The 10,792-nt window shown below is 31.6% G+C and overlaps 1 protein-coding gene across 2 annotated transcripts; it reads left to right on the top strand.

The window, feature by feature from the left end:
• The first annotated feature begins 415 nt into the window (after positions 1-415).
• On the top strand, positions 416-5,978 carry LOC126655038 (palmitoyl-acyl carrier protein thioesterase, chloroplastic). 2 transcript variants are annotated; one of them, XM_050349041.2, is made up of 7 exons: positions 416-744; positions 1,435-2,066; positions 2,205-2,338; positions 3,296-3,409; positions 3,501-3,672; positions 3,753-3,821; positions 5,275-5,978. In XM_050349041.2, exons 2-7 carry the CDS (start codon positions 1,569-1,571, stop codon positions 5,542-5,544), a joined length of 1,257 nt encoding a protein of 418 aa, XP_050204998.1. In that variant the 5' UTR covers positions 416-744; positions 1,435-1,568; the 3' UTR covers positions 5,545-5,978. The 2 variants fall into 2 exon arrangements, with proteins under 2 accessions (XP_050204998.1, XP_050205005.1); XM_050349048.2 differs by lacking the exon at positions 416-744 and adding an exon at positions 787-870.
• Positions 5,979-10,792: the final 4,814 nt, after the last annotated feature.

The raw sequence follows: 10,792 nt of genomic DNA, 5'->3' as shown, positions 1-10,792 counted from the left end.
ACTATCGTTTATTTAATTGGTTGGACAGTATCCTCCCGATTATCAAATTCTATATACTGGCTGTTCAATCAACTTTTAATTAATAGAATTTTTTATTTCAAAAAAATTAGCTGTTTTAAAACCAGTCAAAAGTCAAATTGAAGCTGCATTAGAGTGATTCGAAAAGGAAAAAAGGGAAGTGTCAACAAAATTTGTTAGTTTAACTAAATAAGAGTTTTACCAAAAAAAAAACTAAATAAGAGTTAAGAAACAAATTAATAGGATAATAGTACTACTAATAACTTGGAGTGGCAAATCTGTAAATAAAAGAAAAATAAAGGTAGAAAATGAGGAAAAAAAGAAAGAGGCGGGAGGAAGTGGTGAAGAGGGCCAGGTGGACACTATAAAAGCAGCCGATCCACTCCATAATTTCCCTACCACCACTTATTCATTCTCTTATTTCTCTCTCCAATTCTTCTCTCTAGTCTAGACCGAAGCAAATAAAAAAAACAATTTCAAAAATATATAAATAAAAAAAAAGGGAAACGGGAAAAAAATAGAGGGGTCAAGGTCAATTACGTTGCCCTAGAAACGGAAAACGGAGTTTTAGTGGTCGAAAATTACTCATTAGCCCCTCTTTTCCTTCTTTTTTCAAATTTCTTCCCTAAGAAAAAAAAAACTGAAATTCTCGCGTTTGTTGAGCTGCCTTGTTTCTTTCTGTCCTTCCTCTCTCGCTTTCTGCTGGCTGGCTTCGATAACGTGGTGGTACGGTGTTATTCTTCTTCAATGGAGATTAATTTTAATATTTATTTATTTCTTTGCATTTTCTCATTCCATTGATCCTGTTTCGGATTTTCTTTTTCTGTTTGGATGCTGAGAAAGTTTATGACGGTAAAAATGGGAGCGTGCTTAACTTTTTTCTAGAATTTGGCTCATTTCATTGAAGTTTTTGACTCGAGAGATCTGAGCTTACTTCTTCATTTTTTTGTTCGTCACGCAATTGAAACGCTGCATGAATATAAAATGCTGTATCATGTTTGCATAAATATAGGATGCTAGGGTTTTCCGATATCGAATTAAAAAACGTATCTTTTGCTTTTCACAAGAAAAGTGTCAATTCTGTTTTCTTTTTATGAAAAATCATGACCTTATTTCAGATCAGATCTGCTCTGCTTCTGTTTTTTTAAACTCTGTAGGTAGATTAGATATATAGTCTGATGTCTATTTGCTTTTTTAGTGACGACTCTTATGTTTCTAATGTGTATAAACTTCTATTTTTTTTTTTCAATTGGAATACGTTAAACCATTCTCTAAATAAAGCTTTTCAATCATTTGCTTTTCATTTTGTAATTCAATCAGCAACCGTAGTTTTTTTTTATTTGTGTGAATCAGTGGATGGAAGTTTAGGTTTCATTTTGCTGATTATTTATAACATATGTTGTTTCTGTTGTGCAGAACTGTGCTGGGATTTAATTTGTAAGACACACAGAAGATTCTGAAACTGGCTTGGCTTGTTATTGTTTTTATCAATTTCCAAATCGTATAGCTGTGGAAAGCTTCTGCTTTCTGATTTGTCGACTCTTCGAAAAATGGTTGCGACTGCTGCTACTTCGTCTTTCTTTCCTGTTCCTTCTTCGTCTGCAGAGGCCAAATCCAACAAGACACCTTCAAGCTTTGGAGGAATTAAATCGAAATCTAGTTCTTCCTCTGGAGGCTTAAAAGTCAAGGCAAATGCGCAAGCTCCTCCTAAGATAAATGGATCCCCTGTAAGTTTGAAAACATCTGTGGACACTGTGAAGACTGATGATGACATGCCATCACATTCACCGCACCCTAGGACGTTTATTAATCAATTACCCGACTGGAGCATGCTTCTTGCTGCTATTACCACTATATTTTTGGCAGCTGAAAAGCAGTGGATGATGCTTGAATGGAAACCCAGGAGATCCGACATGCTTATTGACCCTTTTGGTATAGGTAAAATTGTTCAGGACGGTATGGTGTTCCGCCAGAACTTCTCCATCAGATCGTATGAAATTGGTGCTGATCGTACGGCATCTATAGAGACGTTGATGAATCATTTACAAGTATGCTGATACATTAATTGTGTCCCTGTACTTGGGGGTCACATTGTTTTCTATGTTATGTAGCTGGAATTTATGAATTATGACTCAGCAATTTTTTTTATTATTTCCTCACAATCTTTTTCCTCACTCTGGTTGCAGGAAACAGCCCTCAATCATGTAAGAGGTGCTGGACTTCTTGGAGATGGATTTGGTTCAACCCCAGAGATGAGCAAAAGGAACCTCATATGGGTTGTTACACGGATGCAGGTTTTGGTGGATCGCTATCCGACGTGGTAAGCCCCTGATATGTTGTAGTCTATTCAATAAAAAAGTGGCCCTATGTTTTCTTCTTTGATTTTTGCGTTTTGTCTTGAAATTCAAATTTGATCTCTCATATAAAATCCCTTGTTCTCATTCTCCATTTAACTGCTACTTGCCCTCCTTTCTAATCCTGGAACCCAAGGCAAACAAGTTGTAGCCTGAAGTTCTACAGTAGGCTGGTCTTGGCCTCACGTTGTACTCATTAGTGCGCTCCACCTGTGATTCATTGGAATTACTATAGTTTAGTTTAGCCCCAAAGGCTTGAGCACCATTATTGTATAATAGTCATGCTTCTATTAGAGGATTGGAACGTCAATGCATGCACATGTTCTTGACAAATATATCAGTAGACGAGATGTATGATTTCCAACTGTTTTCAAATGCTTCACTTTTACCGTTCATTTTTTTTTTGTAAATGGATAGTATTGCAATCTTACAAATAATATGTTTCATGGTCTTTTCCATACTCTATATGCTATATCTTTGGTGTATAACTTCATGTAGCTTTATGTTGTTTATTATTTTCATGCAGTTGCACATAGCATTGTGCAATCATTGGTTGGCTTCTTAGAATTTTGTCAGCTAACAGTCAATTATGGATATAGCTGCTTGATTAGAGTGCGTTTAAAATGTTTGAGAGCTGGGTAACAGCATCGAGAAATTGTCACTAAAAACAGAGATGAACAAGCATTCGTTATACAATGCAGTTACGCATGATGGATTTGGGACTGAACCTTTTGGTTGCTTCCAGAGTGTTGTATCTGCATTGAGTTAATTTCTCAGAGTATCTCAAATGTGCAAAATAGATTTTGCTTACTGATCACCTTAACTTTAAACATGGCTTTTGCAATGCTGATGTTCTTTTAATTTGGTGTATAGCTCTTTTACATGATGACCCCGGTATGATCTGCTTAATTTGCTTTTTACAGGGGTGATGTTGTTCAAGTAGATACATGGGTGAGTAAATCAGGAAAGAATGGTATGCGGCGAGATTGGTGTATCCGTGACAGTAATAGTGGCGAAATTCTAACGAGAGCTTCCAGGTAGATATTATTTTTCGTATATTTTATTGTTTTTTTTTTTAAAAAAAAACTGATGATTAGTTGACATGGAAATTTTGGTTTGAATTTGCAGTGTCTGGGTGATGATGAATAAACTGACAAGGAGGCTATCTAAAATTCCGGAGGAGGTTCGAGGTGAAATAGAGCCTTTTTTTGTAAATTTTGATCCCATTGTGGATGAGGATAGCAGAAAACTGCCAAAGCTTGATGACAACACTGCAGACTATGTTCGCAAAGGGTTAGCTGTAAGTGAGCCTAATGAAAATCTGATTACAATTATTTTCATATGAAGTTCTCAAGGGGATATTTGCTCTCTGATGTGCAGCCTAGATGGAGCGATTTAGATATCAATCAGCATGTTAACAATGTGAAGTACATTGGTTGGATTCTTGAGGTATTCTTTATTTTTTTGACCTCCCTTCTGTTAGTTGCTTTCGTGAAGTATCCGTAGGCGTGACGCTGTGTCAAACTTATGTAGCACTAAAATGAGAACTCTGAAATAAAAAGTACAGAAACGGGAAACAGAAAAATGATATTTTTGACAAAAATTGGTTATAAATATAAAGTTTTTGAGTTTCAAAAGTATTTTCCGAAATGGAAATAAAATGTCATCATAAGACTGAAGAAGTTTCCGTGCAATGTATTTGTTAAGTCATAGAATGCACAGCCTCAAGAATGTCCTGCCTGGATTGCTCATATGAGTGATGCAATCCAGCTAACATTCTTTTGTTCTCGTTATAAAATATTTATTTCTTCTAAAAGTCATAGAAGTTTTGTTAACTGATATTATTATTAAATCATGAAGGGCTTTATTTGTCACTTTTCTGATGGTAGAGTGTCTGCTCAGATCACCCATATCATATTATTCATGAGAGGATAATTTATTATATTTGTAAAAGGGATTCCTATATGCTAAGAACAATTATTCATTTCATTTAATTGATGGATAATGCTTAATTGGGAAATAGGATGGAGAGGGTGATTGCTGCTAGAACCTTAAGCTAATCTGTTTATTTAAGAAATTATGCATTCAGCTATCATTATCCTTTAGAATTTTGTTTCTACCCTTGAATTTTCTGATCTGCTAAAATATTCAATTATTTAATCACTAATGAACAGCTAGATGGAGAAGACTATTTTATTTTTCCACAATGATTGTCACATGATACAAGCCTTACAATAATGTGTTCTTTTAACCTGTTCTCTTAAACAACTTAGCTGGACTTATTGTTGGAAAGGATAACATATATTGTCGATCCACATGGCTGTGTTGCTTTAAAGATTTGTATTTATTGGAGTAGCACTGACTAGAATAGCCAGTCAAGAAGGGGTCTGCTACATTTTCAAACTTAAGATCATTAAACGACGATTATCTGAAGTGATTTCATATTTTTGAAATTGTTGCGTTGTTTGATTTTCATTTGGACATTTCATATGTTAAATGACTGATGCAACAATACTGCTAGTATGAAGATTTTAGAAATCTTACCAATTTCAACTTTATGGACTTGGTTCTGGTGGTCAAATTATACAATATTGTTTAAGCTACTGCATCTTTTTGATACCTAATTGTGACTTTTGTTTACACACTAAAATAAGCATCTATGTACCTGGGAAATGAAATTGCCGAAACATGGAACGGCAAATAGTGTATTTTTAATTATATAGGAATTTGCTATTTATATAGAGTTTTAAAGTTTTAGAAGCGTTTTCGAAAATGGAAACTAACCGGCGAAACTAGGACTTGGACAAGTTCCCTTGCATCTTTTACCTGATATTTCATTTGCTTTTCCGAACTCGCCCTTGGTTAGAATGAATATTTCATCCTCCGCCGCATGTTTTTGCAGAGTGCTCCTTTGCCAATCCTGGAGAGTCATGAACTGTCTTCCATTACTCTGGAATATAGGCGGGAATGTGGAAGAGACAGCGTGCTGCAGTCTCTGACTGCTGTATCCGGCAACGGTATCGGAAATTTAGCAAATGCTGGCAATGTTGAATGCCAGCACTTGCTTCGACTCGAGGAAGGGGCCGAGATAGTGAGGGGAAGGACTAAGTGGAGGCCAAAATACGCCAACAATTTCGGCATTCCCGGTCAGATTCCAGCCGGAAGTGCTTAAAGAGTTCCCGCTCTTTCTCGACTGGGATGGCATTAGTGTCGAAATGTTACAGCTCACAACCGCCTGTGTAGAATCCTCCTTTTGTTCAGTTCTCGGGAGTTTTTATATATATTTCTTTTTCATATATATATTTTATTTATTAATTTTTTTCTCATTCATGGAAAGTTGTAAGCTTTGTGTAATTAGTGGTTAGTGAACTCAATTTTCTCGTCTCTCTCTCTCTCCATGGTGCCAGTTCAACTCTAATTGATGTTAGCATGTTCTGATTGAAGAATCGTAGCCATTTTTTTTTTTGGGGGGGGGAGCACATGTATATTGGCAGCATAATTTCATTGCTTCTCATCTCTTTGTGATCTTAGAAATGGACAGAAAAACCGGATTTGTGGTTCATTTATTGTTTTTATTTTGGTAGTAGGTATTACTATTTTTAATGACTCGTCATTCTTCATTACATTATTTTTTTCTAGTATGGTTTCCAATCATGTCTGCTCCTATCTGTCCCATGTGAGTTTGTATTATTCATGACTGTAGATTCTGAAAGTAGTTAACTCTATAAATATCTAACATATCCTTAATTGAATTAGCTTTAATTAATTAAATTAAATTGATAATGGCTGAGATAACAACAATAATTATTGCTTTTTGATAGTTATAATATTAAAAATTATTTTGTACATAATATATTTTATGAGTGATTTTGAATCATTAATTAATAAAAATACATTAAAAAGAAAAATGCATTGATTATTTAATAAAACTGTTATAGGGAGTTAGTATTATTCTAATTAGATAAACTAAATTTTTTAAATATGTGTAAATGAAACAAGCGTAATTTTTGTGGATGGAGGGACTATATAATAACGGATAACATAACTAATCATAAATCAATTATGTGTATCACACGCAAAACAAAAGTCGACCAATATAATTTTCAATGAATAGTAATACATAATTCACGAACATAATAGCTTAAATTTGAAAAATACTAAATATATATATATTATTGATTTAGTTTTTAACTTTTCAATTCTATGTTTAAATAATATCAAATATAAATGACGATGAATATAAAATGAGAAAACCACATATAACAATTTTAAATATAAATTACAATATTTATATTATTAAAAACTTACATTTAACAAGTTCAAATATAAATCATGATAAATAAATAAATAAAATACGTGCAACGCATGCTCACAACAAACTAGTAAACTTGAGATAGCATCAAAATATGGTGGATTTCATTAAAGTCAGAGAATCTTGTAAACATATATCTAACCTCTCTAGCAATTCCTATTATTTTTACGGTATTAAAATGTATATATGGTTTATCAACCTATAGAAATGCATGAAACATGAACTAAAATTTCATATTTTCGTAATGGCTTAATATATTATTTAATCCTTAAACTTTACCACTTTATTCCCTATAACCTCTAAACTAATTTCGTGTTCCATTGAACCTTCTAACTATTTTATTGGTTTTATTTAACCCTTCAAACTATACTATTTGTTCTATTTAACCTCTTAACTAAATGTTTCTCCCGCTGAACACCTAAACTACTTTTTTTTTACCCATTTAATCTCTCCACAATGTATTATTTATAAAAAAGGTATAAATATTTTTTTAACATTTAAAATAAAGAGCGAATGTATTTTATATATTATTTAAAAATTCATTTAAGGATTAATTACTTTAAAAATCATGAATTTTAGCGTGTTTTGCAATTTAAACACAAACTTGTAAGCTTCGTAATTGATTTGAAAAGTATGAAATTGCAAAAAATTAAAAGTTGGTATCTTAAAATTTCTAAAATTAAAAATTCGAGTTAAATTTACGAAACACACTAAAATTTATAAATTTTTTAAACAATTAAACATCCATTTAATATTATTAAAGTATAACAAATTATGTATTTTATAAATATCGTTAACAAAAAAAAAGACAAACTCCTTTAATCATTGTTGAAATGTAAGAAAAACATTTGCATGTTTAAGATGTAATATAATATAATTAGTAAGTCAACTTTAAATACTTTTTATTTATTTCTATCATTTTCTTTCTAATTTCTATTATCGTCAACAATTTACGAAAATATTATTAAAATTCTAAATAAATATATATTTAAACAAACTATATATCATCGTACATAAATTAATTTATATGCTTCTAAGCATTCATATTAGACATAATATGGTTGAAAAGTAAACAATTATATTTTTGAGGAGGTTAAACGGATAAAAAATTAAAGTTTAAATGTTTAGGGAGTTAAATAGAACAAATAGTATAGTTTGAGAGGTTAAATAGAATAAAAAATAGTTAAGAGATTCAATGAAACACAAAATTAGTTTAGAAGTTGCAGGGAATAAAGTGTTAAAATTTAGGAGTTAAATAATTTATTAAGTCTTTTCGTAATTAAAAGAGCATGAATAAATCAAGAAAGTTATTAAATAAACAAATAAATCAAAAACAATCTCAGAAAAATAAAATACAATAAAACTAGAACAATCACTTTTATGCTATAACAAGCAGAACCAGATCATACAGAAAGCCTATTTTAGTATTCTAAAAAAAAAACATACCCGCATATGGTTTTTCTTTACTTTTATCTTCTTGTTACCGTTAAATATACGCTTAAATGCATAAAAAAATTACCAATTTTCACGTGTTTTTAATATTTAACATGAACTTTAATTTTGGCATACAAATACATATACTTTTAAAATTTTGCAATAATGACACCGACACCGTTTTGGGTGTAAAACGGCGCCGTTTTTGATGTAAAACGACACTGTTTTGTATATAAAACGGCACCGTTTTAAATGAAAAAATGCAAACGTCATAACTGCAAAATTGGAAAGTTCATGTTAAATATGTCAAAATTAAAAGTTCATATTAAATAAAAAAACACGTGAAAATTGGTGATTTTTAATGCATTTAAATCTCAAATATATGAATTTTTTTTTACTATTGATGATAGTCAAATTTCAACTTTATTCTCAAACTTTATTTGAGGAAAGTATATATTTCGTTCCTATTAAAAACCTATTTGCAAAAATATACTTATAAAAATTATACTTTCTATTTTACCATTTAAGTATTTGTAAATTAATTTTATTTTTTATCTACAAATTTACTGAAAATATGAGAGTGGTGGTTGAGGCAGCAGCAGGTGATGCTCCCACGACGAAGCCAGGCCGAATCCGCCGATCATTTCCTAAATCTGGTCGAACTTTTGGTCTACCGATGGTGGTAAACTACATTCAACGAGGTATGTTGATAGTTGGCTGTTGATTTTTGTTGCGTGTGCCGTGTGATCATATACTTATATAGGCTAAATGACTAAAAATGCCAAATCCTTAAAAAAAACCATAAAAATTCAAATCTTTCAATTTTATCCAATTTATCCCGAAATGCAAGTTTTTGTTTCAATGTTCAACTACGTGATTTTGCTGATGTGGCACCTATATGGTGATGATGTGGCATGCCACATATCAGCGCCACATAAGCCAAATCGCGTAGTGAGATATAATTGAAACGAAATCCTGCATTTCAGGAGAAATTTGATAAAATTAAAAGATTTGAACTTTTATAAAAAATTTCATGAAAAATTTGGCTTTTTAGTCATTTGGCGTATTATATATGAGTAGACTTTAAGTGGAATTTAGGTGGATTTTAAATGTGTATTATTCACTTGGCCAGTTTATCAAATATTACTGCATTTAATCTCAAAATCAACTCCACTCTCATATAGCCATAATCCAATAAAATCACTTGAAATTATTTTAATCCGATATAAATAGAATAATATAAAATTTATTTAGATCCAACTAAAATGTATTGCATATATCCTCCTAAAATATAATTCAGATCCACTTCAAATTCATGTGCAATAACACAATAATATAAAAGACAAAACTCAACTCGAGGTCCCTGCATTTTATCATTTTTATTCGGAAAGTTCCTACCCCAAAAAGGTTATCTTTTTAAATTATATACTTGCCAGATTTTAATTTTTCATACTCTATGCATTTTTTATGTTCTCCACTTATAATTTTTTTTTCTTCCAGTCATTAAAAAAGGACAGAAAATTCGGCAATTATATAAATTGAAAAGATAACTTTTTTGAGGCGGGAGCTTCCTAAACAAAATATAAAAATACATGGGCCTCGGGATAAGTCTAGCCAATATAAAAGGGCCAAGCACATAAATAACTAAAAGGGCTAATTACCCAATATACCTAAATTTGGGCCAAGTTTACTTTTATACTGACCCAACTTATTGTTTACTTTTCACACCACCCAAAATAAGAATTATAACCTAATTGCTTTGAATTATAACTTTCTTACCGTTTTTTCTTTTTCCCTTTGATTTTGGCGGTTTCTTCTTCTTCTTCTCCGTGATTCTCGTTCTGCTCCTCCACGATCTCTGCGATCAAAGTTCTGGTGCTCCACGTTCTTACTCGCTTTCTTCCATTATCACATTCGTTTAAGTTTTCATCTCCATTATCTCATACATTTCAGTTATCTTCTTCATTATCTTCGCCATTCCGCCTTCGCCGTTCCGTTTTTGCTGTTCCATCTCCGTCGTTTCGCCTCCGTCGTTCCACCTTTGTCGTCGCGCCATCTTTCTTTTCTCTTTTTGATTTTAGATCTGAATTTTTTTGTTCTTTATGTTTTCATTTTCAGATCTGTAATTTGATTATCTTTTACTGTTTATTCACCATTAAACATGTATAAAGAGTATTTTTAAAGAATTTCATACTTATTTCATGATATGTAGAATAATTTTATGATATTATGTAATAAAATTCTGTTAACTCTGCATTTTTTTGTGTTTTGTTGTATTTCTGCGTTTTTTTATTCTGCAGAACGATTTGTAGATGATGATTGATTGCTGAATTACTGTAATGTTACAGTTTTGTTGATTTTATGTTGACTTTATGTTGATATCAACTAATTTTTTTTATTTTAACATTGACAAACAAGATAATATCGTCTATGAAATAAATGCCTCCTGTAAGTTTGTGGAATAGATGTTTATTAGAAAAGCAGCAGGATGGAATGTGGAGTGCACATATTTGTTTGAATGGTTGATCTCTTAGTGTGTTTTTCTCGGTAAACGTTCTGAAATTCCCTACATAAACATATGTTATTGGTATTCAGCCATTTTTATATAACTTTCATTTTCTTGAATGTTATTTTATTAGAATATACTAAATTCATTTCGGCATTTTTGAAATTT

The sequence above is a fragment of the Mercurialis annua genome, linkage group LG1-X, assembly GCF_937616625.2.
Source record: "Mercurialis annua linkage group LG1-X, ddMerAnnu1.2, whole genome shotgun sequence".
Classification (NCBI taxonomy): Eukaryota; Viridiplantae; Streptophyta; class Magnoliopsida; order Malpighiales; family Euphorbiaceae; genus Mercurialis; species Mercurialis annua.
This window is presented reverse-complemented; position numbering and strand designations above follow the sequence as displayed.